This window comes from Chiloscyllium plagiosum, unplaced genomic scaffold (assembly GCF_037043375.1).
Source record: "Chiloscyllium plagiosum isolate Xiang-an unplaced genomic scaffold, Cpla_swu_hap1 HiC_scaffold_3, whole genome shotgun sequence".
Taxonomy (NCBI): domain Eukaryota; kingdom Metazoa; phylum Chordata; class Chondrichthyes; order Orectolobiformes; family Hemiscylliidae; genus Chiloscyllium; species Chiloscyllium plagiosum.
The window spans coordinates 129,600,855-129,621,446 of NW_028270141.1; the positions used below are offsets into that span (position 1 = coordinate 129,600,855).

The following is a 20,592-nucleotide window of genomic DNA, read 5'->3' on the forward strand; positions in this document are numbered from 1 at the left end:
TTTCCTACTTCCTTTCTGTACGTCTCACTCTTTGGTGCTTTGATTTCTTTGTTATCAGGATGTGTGCTATTTTTCACATCCTTTACTTATTCTGTTACCTCTTACGCTTCATAGCTGGCAACTAGACATCTTCCCCTTTAGAATTAAAAGTTACATCACATAAAATTATTTTCTTTCTCACCATCTTTTTCTGACCTCACATTATTTTACCCATTCGCAGATTTGCTCAGTTTCCTCTTTCCACCTGGTGGCATTGAATTCAACTATTAAAATGAAGAGCTGTTTTGCATTTCCTTCTTAGCTCCTTTAGCTGGATGGCAGGTTCGCAATGCAGAGTGACACCACTAGCATGGGCTCAATTCCCACAGGCTGAAATTACCATAAGGTTTTGTGTTCTCAGCATTGGCCTTCATTTGAGGTGTGGTGACCCTCAGGTTAAACACATCACCAGCTGTCGTTCTCTGATGACAACGTGGTCCTCTGGGACTATGGCGACCTTATGTTTCAAGTGCTTCAATTGCACTTCATCACATTATGAGCACGACTGGATAAATGTTCACACAGTGCAATTGCTAATAAGTACATCAGACTCAGTCTGTTAACTAAATAGAACACAGCACATTATGCAAAATGCTCAAATTGAGAGTGAAGTTGATAGTGAATCCCCTGAATACCCCGAAACAGGAGATGCAAACCAGTTTTGGGGTTCAAGCCTTATGGCAATGCAGTCAGCGAGGTGTTTGTGTTCCTGTTAACACTAGATCACTCACTGACCGGGAAGCACCAACATCCAAAGGCTCTGGTTAAGCCAGGGGGAAAAGGTGAGGGAGGAAACAGTTACATGATACACCTGATGCTCTACAGAGTGCTGGAGGAATGGAGATTAAATGATAAAGGATCTGCTTTTAAATAACCAGACATTAATCACAGCTGGTATTAACTGTACTCAGAAACAACAACTCTGATATATATATATAGCACATATATTCACTTGTGAACAATGAATCACATTAGAGTATATGCCTGAGAGATGTCACTGTGCTTTTTGTTAGCCACAAACAGTAATAATATTAATAATAATCATGGTCAAAGGCTTAAAAAGTGCATAATGTCATTAAGACCCTGCAAACCTCAGCAATCTTATATTTTTAAACATTCCCCTACAATAGGAAGGGTGCTGAAATGTTACTGTCGACAGATCCTTTGTTGACAGGTCAGCAAAACCCATACAGTCAACTGGAAGCTACCATGCTGCACTGCCTTTGTCTGTGGTGACCACGCCAAACCTTAAGCACTGTCTTTACCACAAAGACAAAAGGGAGGTTTTTATTTCAAGGATACACTTACAATTGATCCAAAGGGACAAAGGACCGAATTATAAGTAAATCCAGGCAACATGGTGGCTCGGTGGTTAGCATTGCCACCTCACCGCACCAGATGACTATCTGTGTGGAGTTTGCACGCTCTCCCCTCTGAGTGGGTTTCATGCAGGTGCTCCGGTTTCCTTCCACAGTCCAAAGATATGCAGGTGAGGTGGATTGGCCATGCTGAATTAGCCATAGTGTCCAGGGATGTGCAGGCTAGGTGGATTAGCCAAGGGTTGGGAGTGCTGGGTCTGAGTCTAGGTGGGTGCTCTTCAGAGGATTGGTACAGACTCATTGGACCGAATGGACTCTTTGCACACAGTAGGGATTCTACAAAATCCAATAGAAACCTTGGCTTCCTCACTGGAAAAGGGGGTACCTTAGAAACAGTTAAGGTAGTGATTGGGGAACAAATGATAAACTAACATTAAAATTATGAAATTAATCATATAAATACCGAGTAACATTTGGGAATGAATTATCAGATGAGATAGTTGGGTCAGCATTCACAGGAACAGTTAAGAAGCAATTGAATGGGTGATGTGTGGAATTATTTGCTGGATGGATGAACGAAGATGGGTTATCGGGCTTTTGCTCATTTGTATCTCTCCCACAATTAGAGCTGGTAAAGTTTACGGCTGCGTATATTTTTATTTCTTACAACAGCCAATCAAACATCACCTTCAAAACAGCTCCACTTATTCAGGAATATTGCTCCTGCTTTTCTGAGGTGGACTGGAGGTCAAAGGTGAGGTTTTCTGGTTGCAAATAGCCTCTGGCTTGAAACTTTTCCCTCGACTTACAAGACAACAAAAGCAAAACCGCAGAATTGCTGTGACACTCTTGTCATGTGCTGCTTTAACCATGTAAAACATGGAAGGTCCTTGAGTAAACAGGCTGATCGCACTGGGCTCAATGGATGTGTGCACACCTACATTTGCTTTCTGGCCTTACAGTTTAATGCTCCTGGACACAGTGCTGGGGGGCTTTAGAGGCTTTTGGTGCCCACTCACCTGATGTGGGCCATTTTCAGGAGACAGGGACCAGTTTGGTCTACAGTCACTCTTCCTGAACACGAATGCCATTCCTAATATTTGGTCAATGTTAACAGCTTTGGGTCTGGGTCTGGGTCTGATACAGGGACAACAGTTAACACATTCAGCCAGACGTTTACAAATTACAATGTAATTATACAGATTATCGTTCCCATCATGATCCACACCAATTGCTAAATAGAAGACATGAACCTACAATCTGCTAACAATGATGATTTGCACCTCCTATTTCGATCTTCTTCTTTCCCTCCATGGATTTCCTTTTTGTCATTGCTCTTGTAATTGCATATTGCCTAACCCCATCATCCCCAGTGACAAAGTCTTCATCTCTCCTGAGAAAGAGTTGTTCAGCCAGTCTTCTTCACCACGTGGATGAAATAGCATGGAACGTAATCCTGGCCTGGCGTGTGGGGTTTGAAGTCACTGTACAGGCTGTGCTGACATTTACCTTGGAAAGCATTCTTCAGCAACTCTGTGAAGGCATCCACACGGTGAGGATAGTAGGACAGGCGGAAGGTGCTGAGGAGCAGAGAAGGAGGCAAAGGGTTTTCATTGGGTTGTCATACAATCATTAACAAGGAATGGCAGCCTTTGGGGCTTTTCAATGTAAATGTTACAGAGTAAAGTTTCACGTTCCCAACCCAAGGCAAGTAGCAACACAAGTGAATTAGGCATACAAACTCAGCTGAAGGGTTTCCAGGATATTTCATACAAATATATGAATTAATAAGAGGAGGAAGTCATTCTACCTCTCACTTACCCATTATGTTGCAGTGTGATCACTCAGAGCTGGGCCTGACTGACAGATAAATATTCCAGGTTATAAGGTCTTTAAATACTTGTGTGTGTTGAAAAGGATGAGGAATAGCAGTATTAACAAAGAAGAATATTTCCACTTGATAAAGAGAAGATATAGGGAGGATGACAAGACTATAGAAATGCCAAGGGTAGGTTGTTGTGTCAATGCAAATCTCTAGTGAATTTTGTTTATTTCAGTGATAAAATTGCAGCACACTGAACACAGAAATCAGATTGGCTTGTTGCAAAAACAGAGCAAGAAACCCATTTATATGACGCCTTTCATGATTTTAGGAAATGAAACAATTCAATTCGTACACAGCAAACTTCTCAAATACCAATGTGAAAGGAAACGAAACAATCTGAGTTTTTTTTGTGGATGTTGAGAAAAGGAAAGGTCCTAGCCAAGGCACTGGGAATAATTTCCACTCTCTTTTTTGAAACAATGAGTCAGAGTTGTTACATGATGTGCCAACTCTCCAAATGATTATCTGCTACTGAATCTCTGGGCAAATAGCACCTTGATTTAACATCTCCCCTCAGGGATGATACTGCCCATAGTGCAACAGTTCTTCAGAATCACACAGGAGTGTCAGCCTTGATTACCTTGGAGTGGGACTTGAACATATCATGTTCTGACTCAGAGGTGACAATGCTACCAACTTCACGTTTCACTGAAATGCCTGCTAAAGTCCTAAGGGCACCAAATTTCCTATGTGCATGCGAGACAATGGAACAATCATTTTTTAATTCAAAAAATGTTGTATGAGGTATAGTGATGTGCAATGAACCTCTACTAAACAGAAAATTATCTCAGACCAAACCACTAAGTTTACAATAGAATCTTTTTTTATAGCATGAGGTCCAGAGGAATGAGAGAATTATGCCATAATTAGGATACAATTTCAAAAATAAAGGGGAAGGCATTCAATACTGAGATGAGGACTTTTTAAAAAATTTCAGACGGCTGTAAACCTTTGGAACTATATACCTATCAGGGCTGTGGAAGCTCAGACCTTGAATGTACGAAAGGTAACAGATCTCTAAACACCAATGATGCCAAGGGATATGGGGAAAATGTAAGAAAAATGAATTTAAGCCAAGATTGTGCTGAATGTCAGAGCAGGCTGAATGACCTACTCCTGAGATCCCTATAGCATTCCTTTATCCAGAGCACATACTACATAGAGTCATAGACATGTACAGCATGGAAATAGACCCTTCGGTCCAACTCATCCATGCCAATCACACATCCAAAATTAATCTAGTCCCATTTTCCAGCATTTGGCCCACATCCCTCTAAACCCTTCCTATTCCTATACTCATCCAGATGCTTTTTCAATGTTGCAATTGTACCAGCCTCTACCACTTCCCCTGCAGCTCATTCCATACATGTACCAACCTTCTGTGTGAAAACGCTGTTCCTTGGGTCCCTTTGAAATCTTCCTCCTCTCACCTCTACTTTTTGGCTCCGTTACCCTGGGAAAAAGACCTTGGCTATTCCCCCTATCCATGCTCCTCATGATTTCATAAATTTCTGTAAGGTCACCCCTTCAGCCTCTGACGCTCCAGGGAAAACAGCCTCAGCCTATTCACCCTCTCCGTGTAGCTCAAACCCTCCAACCCTAGCAACATCTTTGTAAATCTTTTTTGGACTCTTTCAAGTTTCACAAGATCTTTCCTTTAGCAGTTTCTGCAAAGAACTTCAACAAATTTGTTAAGCAAGATTTCACTTTCGCAAAACCATACTGACTCTGCCTGATTAATTTGAATTTATCTACAAGTCTGACTATAACATGTTTAATAATAAATTCTGACATTTTCCCTAAGACAAATCTGAAGCCAACTGCCCTGTAACTTCCTCAATTCTGTCTGTCTCTCTGTTTAAAAAAAAATCATTATTTTCTCATCTAATGGAACCTACTTTAAATCTAAGGAACTTTGGAAAATTAGGACCAATCCATCAACTTTGTATAGGGCAAATGCTCATTTTGTTAGTTCTTTTCTTTTTCAGATATCAATAGAAACAGTTTTTATATTTCTAGCAAATATTTATATATTTACATGTTTTAATATTGCTAGCTCCTTCTTATAATTCCAACTAGTTGTCTTTCGTGCTGTAACATTTCCCCCCTCACTAATCCTATTGTGTTGCTCTTTTAAACTTATCTAACCTTCTGAGCTGCCACACATCTTTGTAAAATTGCATGTTTTTTCTTTTGCTATAGTTAACCACGAATGGTGGGCTCTCCCCTTAGCACTGTTCGCTCTCATTGGGCTGTACATATTCAGCATTTTCTGAATTAGTTTTCTGTTCTTGGGCACAATCCTACCTCACATCTGGTTGTTCATTGCTGTCCATGTTTGGAACCTGAATAGTATAATCCAGTGTCACCATGTGAGGCCTGTTGTTTACATACAGCACAGAAGTATTTATATCCTTGGTGAGGTCACTCTGGAAGGCAAAAATTGCAAATACGTTACTCCTCTCTGATGATATAGCGACTTACAAATATTATTTTAATAAGTAACTGAAACAAAAATCATGAAAGCCATTCTCCAACGAACACACTGGGTGTTTGTCTCTCACTTAACACAACATCAAAAGAGTGTAACAAATGTGCTGAACTGTGAGGGAAATAATTGACCTCTTCCCTCTAGCAGCTTGGTTAAAGCTAAGCACATATTACTGAGTAGAAAAGACCCTGAATTGCTATTCTCTGTCACAGGAGCTACACGGTTTGTGCTGATGCAGTAAGAAACTGTTATTGTACAGCTCAGGGAGTTTTGCCTTACAACAAACAGACAATGCTACAGCAATGCAACATCTATGAAGACAGAGAAATAGAGTTGACATTTCAAGTCCATCTTCAGTTCTGAAGAAGACTCATACAGGATTCGAAAGTAGTTTGGGATAGTATCATGGTTGGTTCCGACATGGTGAATTTAAGAGCCTATTCCTGTGCTGCACTGTTCTATACTCTATGATGCGGTCATGCCTGCTAAGTTTTTCCAGCATTCTCTGTGCTTACTTCAGATTTCCAGATCTGCAATATTTTGCGTTTATCTGAGTTTGGTTTTGCATCTCTGTATCTGACCTGGAGGTGCATGGCTTTAGCAGTGCATACTTGCAAATGACAATAACAATTTTCAACTAAGGGAAGGCAATATGCTGAGACCACATGAGGTATCATAGAATGACATAGTATTGAAGAAATCCATTTGACCCAAAATGTTTGTGTCATCTATTTGAAATTAGACCCAATTCCTGTACCCATCTCAGAGCCCTGCACATCTTCCTTTTCAAGTATATTCCAATTTCTGTGATTGATTCTAATTCAAACATGATTTAGAAAATACATTACAGATCAGAACAACCTGCTGCGTGGAAAAAAAATACTGTTTCCACGTTATGCTTTTAATTCTTTGGTCAATTATATTTCAGGGCCCTATTGAGAGAGATTGTGCTGGGGAGAACTGGAGGAGAAGTCCCAAGAGTGTAATTTGCTCAAAGTGAAATCAGGTAAATACATCTAATGTCTGTGCTAAAGCATCATTCTGAATTTTTAACCAAAGGTAAAGTTACTATCCAGATGAAGGAAAGATGAGTAATCGTAACCTAATCCAATACAGATTTGAGATGGGAGAGACAAACATGGTGAATAAATAAAATATATGTGTCATGTGCATGGATTTTCAAGAATAGGGAGTGTGGAGAAGATTTGTAGCTCAGGTTGAGGTTCTGAACGCAGGTTTGCTCGCTGAACTGGAAAGCGCGTTTTCAGATGTCTCGTCACCATACTAGGTAACATCATCAGTGAGCCTCCGGTGAAGGACTGGTGTTATGGCCTGCTTTCTATTTATGTGTTTAGGTTTCCTTGAGCTGGTGATGTCATTTCCTGTGTCAGTGATGTCATTTCCTGTTCCTTTTCTCAGAGGGTGATAGATGGCATCCAAATCGAAGTGTTTGTTGATAGAGTTCCAGTTGGAATGCTATGCTTCTAGGAATTTTCATGTGTGTTTCTGTTTGGCTTGTCCTAGGATGGATACATGTCCTTGTGCATGTAACATCCATCCTAGGACAAGCCACACAGAGACAAGCATGGGAATTCATAGAAGCATAGCATTCCAATCAGAACTCAATCAACTAACACATCGATTCGGATCCCATCTATCAGCGTCTAAGAAAAAGAACAGGAAATGACATCACCAACACAGGACGTGACATCACCACCAGAAATGATATCACCTGTCCAAGGAAACCCACCCAATAAGCAAATAAATAGAAAGCAGGTCATAACACCAGTGCTTCACCAAAGGGTCACTGATGATATTACCTAGTATGGTGATAAAACGTCTGAAAATGAACCTTCCAGCTCAGCGAGCAAACTTACATCCATTTTCAAGAATACTTTAGATAAGGTACAATAAAGGAGACTACTGGAGAAAAATAGTGGGTATGGTTTTCAGAGGAAGAGCAGAAGTTTGGATCAAAAGATGGTTAGAAGGGTAGACATAAAGAATTAAGAGTTAAAACATGTATCTTCAAATTGAGAATGAAATGGCTATCATATAGGTAGGATGGTGAGGCAATGAAACATATGATAACTAGATTATGCTTGGTATGTGAATATAAAAAAGGAGAGGGTTGAAAATTGTGGCTACAGTTTCCAACACTGAGGAGATTCAGGGTTAATTTAATAGAGATCAAAATTAGGAAGCGATTGGTTAGTTAAATCAAAACAGAATATCTCTGGGAATTGATCTGAATCTAGAACAGGGGAGTATAGATATATTAAAGATGATAAATGTAGCGACATTTTGGTGCCTTAAAACAAATCACAGAATCCCTGCAGTGTGGAAGCAGGACATTTGGCCCAACAAGACCACACAGACCCTGTGAAGAGTACCCCATCCAGACCCTTTCCCTTACCCTATTACTCTCAATTTCCCCCTGACTAATGCACCTAACCTACACATCTTTGGATTATGGGAAGAAATCCACACAGATACAGGGAGAATGTGCAAATTCCACACAGACAGTCACCCAAGGCTGGAATTGAACCTGGGTCTCTGGCGCTATGAGACAGCAGTACTAACACTGAGCCACCAAGCCACCCAAAATACAGAACACTCTCAGACAGCTCCATGCCTACTGGCACGAATTACCTTGTAATAAATATTTTTGCCTTTTGGTGCTTCGCCAGTATCTAAGATGGCATCATAGTTCCTGTGGTCAATGATTAAAATCCCACCTGGTTTTACCATGCTGGCAATATTTCTCAGGGCTCGCTTCTGGTCACTCTGGTCACCTAGAGAAACAAAATTTAAAACAATTCCAACTGGCCGTTCACAGATTAGGAAGGAGATGTTTTCACCCAGGTGCGAACTTAGTCCGGGAAAAAAAATCTGAGACAAGAATCCCACATGTTTCCCAGTTTTAACAGAGGGGTAGAGTGCCACCAATCCAGTCCCATGAATTAGGATTAAATCTTTCACATACAGAATTCTTTGGGAACTTGACAGGGTAGATGCTGCTTGTGGGAAGAGTCGAGAACCAGAGGGCATAATCTCAGAAAGAGGGGGTCACGCATTTAAGACAGAGGTGAGGAGGAATTTCTTCTCTCCGAGGTTAGTGATTCTGTAGACAGCAGAGGGGTGTCAAGGATGGGTGTTAAATATATTCATAGCGGAGGTGGACAGAGTTTTAAGGGTTATAGGGAAAAGGCAGGAAAGTGGAGTTGAGAATTATAAGATCATCTCTTGAATGCTGGCACAGACTTAATGGGCTCCATGGCCTATCTACCTTCACTCCCATGTCCTTATGGTCTTGTGATCCACGAAGCAGCAGCCTCCATTTTAAGTGTACCTATTTTTACACACAGCGTTAGTACTCTATGGGAATCGGGAAGGAATGCAGATTGGTAGGTTGTGTTTTTGCAGCACTACGAGTGAGGCAAGAGGACCAGGAGTATTTTCCCTAAGGCCAACAAGCTAACCTTGAAACCACACCCTCCATTGACATCTCTGGTCAACCCATCAGTACTGAAAGGCCCACCCTGACCCTCCATCAACCCCTCTGATAGCAAACCCCTACCTCCTCACCCCCGCAAATAAAGTCTTGGCACAAACAGCTCCTGATCGATTGACCAAAACAGTATCTTCTACATCACGGGTATCAAATGCCCCGCTGATGTCATACCAGGAACTCTCTCAAGGTTTTGCCAGAGACAAACAGGAAGTAAGCTCTTTTTTCTTTTACCTTTGAAGTCTGGTAAGTGCGCAAATGAATTTCCTAAACAAATTACAGCATCGAATCCATCACCAGGCTTCTGGATGTCGTTGGGTAAGGTCAACCAATTAGCTTCCTCGATCACTGTGAAGGAAAGTGAGGAAGTTTACAGCTCCTGTTAAAGACTCACACTTAAAAACTCCTTCTGATGCAACTCATCTAGCATTAAAAACAGAGCCAGAATGGGGTCATGCCACAAAAATGAGGCATTTGTCCATCATGCCCATGCTAGCTTCCATAGATCAATCCAGACAGTCCCATTCATACATTCTCCTCTGCGCAAGCTTATTTCACTTAAATTCCAATACAATATTCTTTTTAAACCATTCATCATCTGTGAAATAACTCAACAGAGACTGTCATTCTGTTGCTGAAAATGTGTTGCTGGAAAAGCTCTGATCTCCAGCATCTGCAGTCCTCACTTTCTCCACTGTCATTCTGTTACCAAGTCACCCTTTATTTACACATGCACAGTACTTGATGCTGGTCCAGCTCCCACAGAGCCAGCTCTCAGACTGAACAGAATCTCTGACACTCCAGTTTATATCTGTCAGCCAGCGCTCCCTGATGGGACCAAATTAACAGCTCCAATCAGGGAGCTCATATTCTATGAAGTCAACCTGACTGACCTCGTTACAGTCGCTATATCCCTCCCCCTCTAAGTCTGGAGACATTGGCCCATTCTTTCTCTTGTAGCCTCTTCTAGGGCACTTTTGAACTGGATCCAGTTCATAGAGTCATAGAGATGTACAGCACGGGAACAGACCCTTCAGTCCAACTTGTCCATGCCAACGAGATATCCTAAACTAATCTCATCCCATTTCCAGCACTTGGCCCATATTCCTCTAAACCCTTCCTATTCATATACCCATCTAGATGCCTTAATTGTACCAGCCTCCACCAAACCTTTATCTTTCAAACCTTTCCTATTCTTGTACTTATCCAAATGTCTTTTAAACATTGTAACTGCATCTGTCAATGTCTCTGGCAACTCATTCCATACATGCACTACCCTCTGTGTGAAATTGTTGCCCTTTAGGTCCCTTTTATATCTTTCCCCTCTCACCCTAAACACATGCCCTCCAGTTCTGGACTCCTCCACCCCAGGGAAAAGACCTTATCTATTTACCCTATCCATGCCCCTCACGATTTTATAAACCTCTGCACAGGTCACCCCTCAGTCTCTGATGACCCAAGGACAACAGCCCCAGCCTATTCAACCTCTTCTTCCTCCAACTCAGCCTCAGATACGGGCAGCGTGTATCAGACTGTAGCCTGCCTCTTGGGCCCCAGAGAGTCTAGGAAGGAATTTGTTGTCTTCTTCAAGTGGTAAAGGCATTGAGGCTGCAACATCTGCTGTGCCTGTCGCAGACTCCGAGCTTTCTTCCACACCAGGGGAAGGGGACAAACCCACAGGTTCTGACAGCCTGTTCTGAGGAGCTGGGTATGCTTTGCTCCTGCCCCACTTGTGAGTTTGTAGGTTTCATTTGGTCCATGTGCAGGCCCCACCTACCTGAACTTTGTACGTCACAGGATGTGACCATGCCCGTCATCCATGCAGGGCCATTTTCCTGGTTTTGGATCAAACTTCATCCCTTGAAGTAAACTGGCTCTCTTGTTTAGTGGATACTTTTGCCTGGCATTGGCATTCCTGATGCCAATGCCTCCCCCAGGTCCGGGAAGATCAGATTTAACCTGGTGTGGCGTCATCCCCCACCCCTTTAGCAACTTTGCTGGAGCTACCCCTGTAGTTATCATCATAGAGCACGGAAACAGACACTTCAGTCCAATCAGTCCCTGCTGCCCATAATCCCAAATTAAACTAGTCCCACCTGCCTGCTCCTGGCCCTTTTTCCTCCAAACCTTTCCTATTCTCGTACTTATCCAAATGTCTTTTGAACATTGTAACTGCATCTGCATCTATCAATTCTCTGTATAAAAGAAGTTGTTCCTCATATCTTTTTTTAAAATCTTGCTCGTCTCATCTTAAAAATCTGTCCCCTCGTCTTGAAATCACCTCCCTGAGGGAACCTCTATAAATGTCACCTCTCAGCCTCCTACGCTCCAGTGAAGTAAGTCCCAGCCTATCCAGCCTCCCCTTATAACTTAAACCCTCCATACCCAGGAACATCTTGGTAATCTCTTCTGAACCCTCTCCAGCTTAATAATAACCTTCCTATAACAGGATGACCAGAACTACACACAGTATTCCAGAAGAGGCCTCACCAACGTCTTGTACATTCTCAACAGAACATTCCAACTCTCATACTAAATGCCTTCAATAACTACCCTGTCTAGCTGTAATGCAAATTTCAAAGAATGATGTACCTGAACTCCAAGGTCTGTCTGTTCTACAACAATACCCAAGGCTCTATTTTTAATTGTATAAACCCTGCATTTGTTTGCTTCACAAAAACGTAATAACTTACCATTTATCCAAATTAAACTCCATCTGCCACTCCTCAGCCCACTGACCCAATCGATCAAGATCTCTTTGTAATCTTACATAACCTTCTCCACTTCACCATCAATCTTGGTGCTATCCACAAACTTACGAATCGTGCTTTTTCTATATTTTCATCTAAAACACTTATGTAAATGACCAACAAAAGTGAACCCAGCACTGATCTCCATGGAACACTGCTGGTTTCAGCCCTCCAGTCTGAAGAACAACCCTCCACCATCAGTCTCTATCTCCTGCCATTAAATTAAACTAATTTGATATTCAATTGGCAAGCTCACCCTGAATCACATCTGATCCAACTTTACGAATTAGTTGCATGAGGGGTGGTCCCATAATCAAACAGAAACTGGGACAGTTTGGTAATGAGGTAGGCTGTAGGCTGTTTCTTTAAGTCTACCTTCAAATTTGGACTATTCTTTTTGTCAGGCCATTGGATGATGGATGGTATGGAGCTGTCCGAACATGACGAATGCCATTTGACTTTCGGAAAAATTCAAATTCCCTGCTGGCAAACAATGGCCTGTTGTCTATGACCAAAACTTCTTGGAGTCCATGTTTTGCAGAAGATGCCAGTAGCTTTTGTATCATTGTACCTGTGTTTGATGAATGAACTCTATGCACATTCAACCACTTTGAGTGGGCATCCATAATGACTAAGAACATTCAGCTCATGAGGCCAGCCGGCACTGTTGACATGTAACCGAGTCCAAGGTTTACCCGGCCATTCCCATGAATGTGGGGGAGCTGATGACTGTAACTTTTGTCCTTGTTGGCACTGACCCACCAACGCTGCTTTGTCAGCATCCAATCCTGGCCACCAGACATAACGTCTCGCCAGCATCTGCGTGTTGGAGACTCCTGGATGACCTGGGTGGAGTTCAGCCAGTATCTGGCAGTGACCTTTGCTCGGGACAATCACTCTTGGTTGGTCTCACCGGGTCCAGAATGTTCTCGATTCTGGTTGTGAGAAAAGGCCCTTTTGTTTCCCCCAACTATTTTAGTTTGGCTGAGACTTGATCATTTTTGTGTCCATATTGTCAGTGGTGACTGGCGGGCTGTCCTAAAAGTTTAAAACCAGAACGGACTCTTCCAGGCATGGCACCACCAGTGGGAGGTGGCTCAAGGCATCCATATTTGCCACTCGGCCTCCCGAACAGTGTTTTAAATTGTAATTGTACGCACTTAGAATGAGAGCCCACTGCTGAATTCGACTGAAACTATGGGCAACACGGTCTTCTGCTCTTTTTGTAACCCTACCAAGGATATGTGATTTGTTATTATTACAAATTTATGTCTGTAAAGGTATTGGTGGAACTTTCTCACACCAAACATGACCCCTAAACCTTCCTTCTCTATCTCGGAGTAGTTGCACTCTGCATCAGCCAGAGTCCTGGAAGCTTAGACTATCGGGTGTTCCTCTCCATTGGGCCATCTGTGAGCTAACACTACCCTGATACTATATGGGGAGGCATCGCCTGTCAGCATCAGATCCTGCCTGAACTCAGAGTCACCTTGCATGATGATAGCTGCTTCTACATTTCACTAAAGACTACAGCTTGGGTTCTAGACCATTTCACAGGCTGACCCTTTCTTAATAGCAGATGTAACAGTGTCAGGATGGAGGCCAGGTTAGGTATGAACTTACTGTAATCATTTGCCAATCCAAGGAAACACCAAAACTCCAGTATAGACTTGGAAGCTGGGGCACCTTTGGTTGCCCTTACTTTATCTTCCAATGAGTGTAACCTGGTCTTGTCAATTCTGTAACTCAGGTAGGTCACTTGCAGTGCCTGGAACATACACTTTCTCTTCTAAGGCCCTCTAAGGAGAAACGTTGAAGCACTATGTCCAAGTTCTCAGTATTCTTTATTGATCTTCCTTGTTGTTAGCACATCATCCAGATAAATGCTGACCTGGGAGTAGACCTTTTAAAATGCTTGCCATGGTCTGATGAAAAATGGCACAGGCTGATGATACCCCAAAAGGCAGGCTTGTACTGTCCAGATGCTGCCCATTCACAAGCTGGACTGATTTGATGATCCCTTCACTTGACAGCCTCCTGATTTCTGCCTCCAGTTTTGCCTCTCAGAATCACGGAACTGCTTCCCACTCAACATGCAAGGTAATCTTAGCTCCTTTGATAGTATCTAGAAAAACATCCGGGTATTTAATTAGGACGTCACTCAGGCAGCCATTCTCTAATCGAAAAATGTTGAGCTTCCTCAACCAATTTTGCCCCATCAGGCTTGGGCCTGAGCTTTTTACCCCAATCAAAGGGAACTGAGCCAGCTGTTTTTCATCAGATTGGAACCAAAGTTGTTCCCTTAATCTCTAAAGGTTCCCCAGTGAAGGGTCTCGGTCTCGCCAAGGTCTTTCACAAACTTAAGGATTGGAGTCCAGAGTGAATGTCATTAAAGACTGACTCTGCAATCACTGATACAGCTGCGCTAGTATCGAGCTCCAATAGAACCAGGTAAACATTTAACCAGACGTTTATTTTGATTGGCTCTGATTTGGACATTGCTTAGCAATTTATCTGTCCCAAGCCAGATGTAGGTGGGCTTTCCAGGGTGTGCACTCTCCTGGATACTGGTCTGTGAGTTAACTTACTCACTCTAGGTCTAGTGGGACTTTTTTGCTGCCTTGAGTCTACATACTGGCAGCCACTGCAATGGCCTGCCAGTCCAGATCATGAAGAAAATGGTGACTGTTTGGCCGAAGGTTGGCTTTGTTTTGGGGTTTTGCTGTAGGTCGACTGAGAGTCCGTCTGTTCAGGAAATGTCCTGAGTGGGTCTATGTCATTACTTTCACTCAAGTGGTGTTCCCAAAGCTTAGTCAGACTAGCGAGGGTGTCCACATCCTTCAGCATACCCAGTAAATCATATGCTATACTTGCTGCATTTTCCAGTGACAAAGCCAGTTGTAGTGACGGTCTGAAGTCCAGTTCGACTTCAGCTAGTCAGCACTTTTGCGTGGTTACATCATTAACCCCATTCTCGTTACCACTGAAATAACTCCACAGAGGATAGTATCCCGTCCACCAAGTCACCCTTTACTTACATGTGGAGAGGCCTTGACACTGATTCAGCTCCCTCAGAGCCAGCTCTCAGAGTGAACAGGATGTCTGACACTCCTGTTCTTATCTGTCAGCCATGGCTCCCTGATTAGATCAGATTAACAAACAGAAAATACATAGTCTAAGAAGTCCACCTGGCTGACCTCATTGTAACCACACCCTCTTAGACTGCAGGTTTGAGGTCACAGCATCGCTACAGTGTGGAAAGAGGCCATTCGCCCCATCTAGTCTGCACTGATCCTCCGAAGAGCATCCCACCCAGACACAGCCACCCTCATCCTATCCCTGTAACCCTCCATTTGCCATGACTAATCCAGCTTGCCTGTGCTTCCCTCAAAGATTAGCATTGCCAATCCAGCTGACCTGGACATCTTTGGACATTGCGACGAAACAGGGGGAAACCCACACAGACAGGGGGAGAATGTGCAAACTGCACACAGACAGTCACCCGAGGCTGGAATCAGATCCAGGTCCCTGGCGCTGTGAGGCAGCAGTGCTAACCATTAAGCCCAGGACCAGATCCTTGCCATTGTTGCATAAATAGTATGCTTTCTCTGGTTCTCCATGCATCTCTTGCCCAATGCCTTAAAACTATGTTCCCTCAGTATTGCATGACCAATGAACAGGGACAGCTTTTCTCTGTCCACCTTATTTACATCTGTCATAATCTTGTACACTGGGCTCAAACCTCCTCTCCATTTTCTTTTCTCTAATCCCAGCTTTGGCAACCTTAGTTTCTCATTAAGTCACTCATTCCTGGGTAGGTGTGGACACCAAAAGTGGCCACCGGTCTCAGGAGAATAATGATGGCAATTGCCAATAGTTTCATGGCCAGTGTTTTGCAAACTCTGGGCCGATATATGGGTTTGCAGAATAGGCACATAATTGGCAATACACATACGGTTTATTTGGTGGAAAGAATAAAGAGGCTACACATTTCTTGAAAAACAGCATGGATACTTGGAGCAGAGAGACAGCAACACAAAACATAACAAGCAACAACACAGAAAAGCAATGAGGTTCACTTCTAGCAGGGGAGAAATGAAAAGCAGAGGGTTATATGTTAAGTTTCTCAGAATCACGGAATTATTAAAGCTCAGGAGGCCATTCATCCCACCATCTCTGTGCAGGCCCCCTATGGAAATGATGCACCTTGTACTTAATATTCTCTCCAAATCCTGCACAATTCAGATTGTAAATCAATTCCTCCTTGAGTACCTTGATTAAACCTACTTCCGACACACACTCAGGTAGTGCATTCTAGACACAAACCACTTGCTCTTGTGCTCATATCTTTATTGCTCTCTTTGCAAATTATTTGAAATCTCGGTACTTCTGTTCTCAATTCTTCCACCAATGGGAACAGATTTTCCCAATCCGCTCTGCCCAGACCTCTCATGATTTTACATAACCCATCAAATCTCCTCTCAGCCTTGCCTTCTCCAGAGAAAACAGTCCCAACTTTTCCAATCTAAATTCATAACGTTTGAGGTCTCTGGATGTATACTCGATGGAGTTTAGAGGAATGAGGGAGGATCTAATTGAAACTTACAAGGCAGTGAATGGCCTGGACAAAGAGGACGTTGGAAACATGTTTCCGTTGGTGGGAAAGACAGGACACGAGGTCACAGTCTTAGAATAAAGGGAAGAATGGAGATAAGGATAAACTTCTTCAGCCAGAGAGTGAGGAGTCTATGGAATTCACTGCCATAGAAGGCTGTGGAGGCTAGGTCAGTGAGTATATTTAAAATTGAGATAGATATGTTCTTTAATATCAAACGGATCAAGAGTTACAGGAAGAAATGAGGAGAATGGGGTTGAGAAACCTATCAGCCATGAATGAATGGCAGAGCAGACTCAAGGGGCTGAATGGCCTAACTTCTGCTCCTATGTCTTATGGTCTTATCCGAATTCCTGGAACCATTCACATTAACCCTTTCTGCATTATCTCAAGAGCCCGCACATCTTTCCAAAAGTGCAGAACCCAGAATGGGACACAATGCTCCAACTGAGGCTGAACCAATGTTCAATAAAGCTACTGTATAAAGGCCCTGGCAGGGGGGGACATTGGTTCTGCAGGGACTGCACCAGTGATGGGTTACAAGACATCAAAACTATCGAGATCATTGCTAGATCGAGATAGTAATTGGACGCTGGTGGACCTTAATGTTGGCTTCAGCCTACCGCCAATTCAGGTTGTCCAAACTTGTGGGGATGGGGGGTTCCACTTACCCTCAGATGGCCCCCAAAGGTCAGGAAGATGCCACCTCCCAGCAGAAAACTGAGACGAGGGGCACTCAGAGGGAGGGACAGGCCGGAGAGGAGGAAGAGGTAGTCAGTGCAAAGACATAGTAACTGACCCAACTCCAACATGAATAGATGGAGTCAATGGAGAAGAAGGAGGAGGAAACCATGGAGGTCGGGGAATGGATTGCAGTGAGAAACAACTGGAACAGTCAGGTCCCCAAAGCCTCACAGCAAAACAGAAAGAGGCATAATGGACACACCAACAACTTCTGTGAGGTTGAAGATGTGCAGAGGGATGGCCATCCACATAAAAAAGGGGCAGAGCAGGGGCGAAGGAGAGAAGCACCCCCTAACCCAGAAATGCTGGACTCCCCGGGTGGGGCCCGGTGAAGACTAACATCCAGCCATTCGGACCCACAGGTACCCTCTGCACGACAGTCACAGGCAACCAGCAGTAGTGACGCTCTGACAGTCCCTCTGTCAGACTCCAAGCTGGACCCTGTTGGTTCGTTCCCACAAATGGATGTTAAAATTGTCAGTATTAACGTGCATGCAGCATTAAATCTACTACGTGAGGTGTCTCCACATTGACTTATCTGGTCAATGCCATTGCGGGAGACCTCGTGTTTCTGCAGGAGTGTGGAATACTGCACCCCAGCAGCCACAGGAGAGGGTCGAGCCTTCAACTTGGTAGGGGGGGGGAAGCGATAGTCATTCCCCCGGCCTGGGTATTATGGTGCAAGGAGGAGATTTCACCATCTCTGAGGTTAAGGAGGTGGTGGGTGGGTGCTTTCTCGTAGCAGATGTTACATACAGAAACGCTCCCCTGAGATTAATTAACATGTATGTCCCGGGGGTACAGAGTGAGTGGCTGGCTGACCTGAAGCAGCTCCCACTACCAGTCATTCGGGCCAGAGACTTCAATCACATTGTTGATGCAGATCAACAATCCAGAGGGGCTGACAGCAAACTGGACACCACATTCAGATTCCCAATGGAAATGGTTCAATTTGCTAATCAACACAACGTCTTCAGCAACCCTGCAGACAGATGCCTCTGGTCATGGCCAGATGGGTCTATACGCTGAAGGATAGATTTCCCATTTGCATCCCGCACATTCTCAGTCAGATCCACCAATGTCGAACCAGCGTTCTTCTCTGACCACTGCCTCCTGCTGGCTGACTGTCACCGACAGGAGGAGCAGCAGGCCAGCAAAGGAACATGGAAGCTGAACATGAAGTGGTTGACCCCAGAAAACATTAAGGAGCTCAAAAGGGATTACACAGGTTGGAGAACTTTTGGATACAGTCAAAGTCCAATGTTTTGTTTATTTACTTGATATGCAACTGTATTGAACCAAACTGCTTTTGTGACAATGTAGATCTACAAAGAGAACAACCTTACTGTCGTCAGGTAAAGTCACCATCGTCCTACCATTTCATTTTTGTACTGTGTTCCCCCTATTAATAAAGCATAGGATGCTACACACCTTTACAAACTCATACGGAATGTGTACTTAATCATATTTGGAGTTCAATGAACAGTTTGTTATAAAGTGAATGAGGAGAAGGTCAAGAGTTTCTGTGCTGCAAACTCTGTAGACAAAGGTTGCAAACTATTCAAAATCCATTCACATTAACAAGTCAATCCTTGTGCGGGTCTGTGTAGATGAAATAAACTGGGATTGCTCTGCTTAAGGAAGAGAAGGATGTATGGAAATTTAATTGTTTTAAAAGATTTTGACAGAATAAATGAGGCAACTCCATTTCACTTCAGGAGGGTTGGTAATTAGAGAACACATTCTTAAGAGAATTGCCAGAAGAACCAAAGAAGAGGTAAGGAGCATTAAACTACAGAAAATGTTTACAATCTGAAATGTTGCTAAAGCTGATCCAATCGTAACTCTCAATATAAAATGGGATTACACTTGAAAAGGGAACCTTTGGGAACTACCATTAAATCATAAAATCCTCACAGTGCAGGAAACAGGCCATTCAGCCCACTGAGTCCACACTGTCCCTTCAAAAGGTATCCCACCCAGACCCAATCCACAATACCCCCATGGTTACTCCATCTACACGTCCCTGGATACTATGGGCAATTTAGCACAGCCAATCCACCTAATCTGCACATCTTTGGAGTGTGGGAGGAAACCAGAGTAATCAAAAGAAACCCCAAGCAGATACAGGGAGAATGTGTGTGTGTGTGTGTGTGTGTGTGTGTGTGTGTGTGTGTGTGTGTGGAGTTCACACAGTCAGTCAGCAGAGACTGGAATCGACCCTGGGTCTCTGGCACTGTGAGGTAGCCGTACTAACGGCTGAGCCAATATGCCACTCATAGAGAAAAATAGTGGGAATAATTGGATAGCTCTTTAAAAGAGCCAATGCAGACATCATGAACCAAACACACTCCTTCTCTTCTGCATAGCTGTTTCACACCATCCAGATTATAATAGAGCTTGACAGCCAATGTAAATGCAATTACTCTTACAGAATAGGAAAAGCAGCAGCTAAGAGATGTACAGTACTACAGTGAGAGCAAATACTTTTATCTAATGCTGTTAGCTGAGGGACAAATATTGATGAAGAGACCATCTCATAGAGCTACCATTGGCTGGGACAAGGACTCAGCAAACTGCAGAAGTAAACAGAACCTCCCCAAGAGTCCGTTCCAATGTTGAATGAGAAATAACTCTTCAAATATCAACAATGTGCATTTCGATAGTGCCTTTAGCATAACAAAACATCCAAAGGTGCTGACAGAAGCATTACAAAGCCAACATTGACACTAAACCACATAAGGCAATGGAAGGTCAGATGACCCAAAGCTTGGCCATAGAGGTAGCCTTTAAAGAGCAGCTTGAAACAAAAATGAAAGGTAGATTATGGGGAAATCTCTGAGCTTAAGGCCTAGACAGACCATTAATGGTAATGTAAGAAATGGGACTCCACTCCTAATCCACGACGAAGGAACAATGAGCCTGCAGAAACACTCCCCAGGGCCTTACCATTAAGTGTATAAGTCTTGCCCTGATTTGCCTTTCCAAAATGCAGCAACTCACATTTATCTAAATGAAACTCCATCTGCCACTCCTCAATCCATTGACCCATCTGATCAAAGTCCCATTATACTCTGTGGTAACCTTCTTCGCTGTCCACAGTACCACCAATTTTGGTGTCAGCTGCAAACTTACGAACCATTCCTCCTATATTCACATTCAAATCATTTACATAAATGATGAAAAGTAGTGGACCCAGCACCGATCCTTGTGGCACTCCACTGGTCACAGGCCTCCA

General features: G+C 43.3%; 1 protein-coding gene across 1 annotated transcript in view; it reads right to left on the bottom strand.

Annotated features, from left to right (window-relative positions):
* Window positions 1–924: 924 nt before the first annotated feature.
* The window catches only part of gnmt (glycine N-methyltransferase), a 58,275-nt gene continuing 38,607 nt past the window's right edge, over window positions 925–20,592 (bottom strand). Inside the window, exons 3-6 of the mRNA XM_043687252.2 lie at window positions 9,480–9,593; window positions 8,387–8,529; window positions 5,551–5,672; window positions 925–2,938 (exon numbers count right to left, since the gene is read on the bottom strand). Coding sequence (XP_043543187.1) covers window positions 2,767–2,938; window positions 5,551–5,672; window positions 8,387–8,529; window positions 9,480–9,593 — 551 coding nt within the window. The 3' untranslated portion in view covers window positions 925–2,766. The remainder of the gene's footprint in view (window positions 2,939–5,550; window positions 5,673–8,386; window positions 8,530–9,479; window positions 9,594–20,592) is intronic.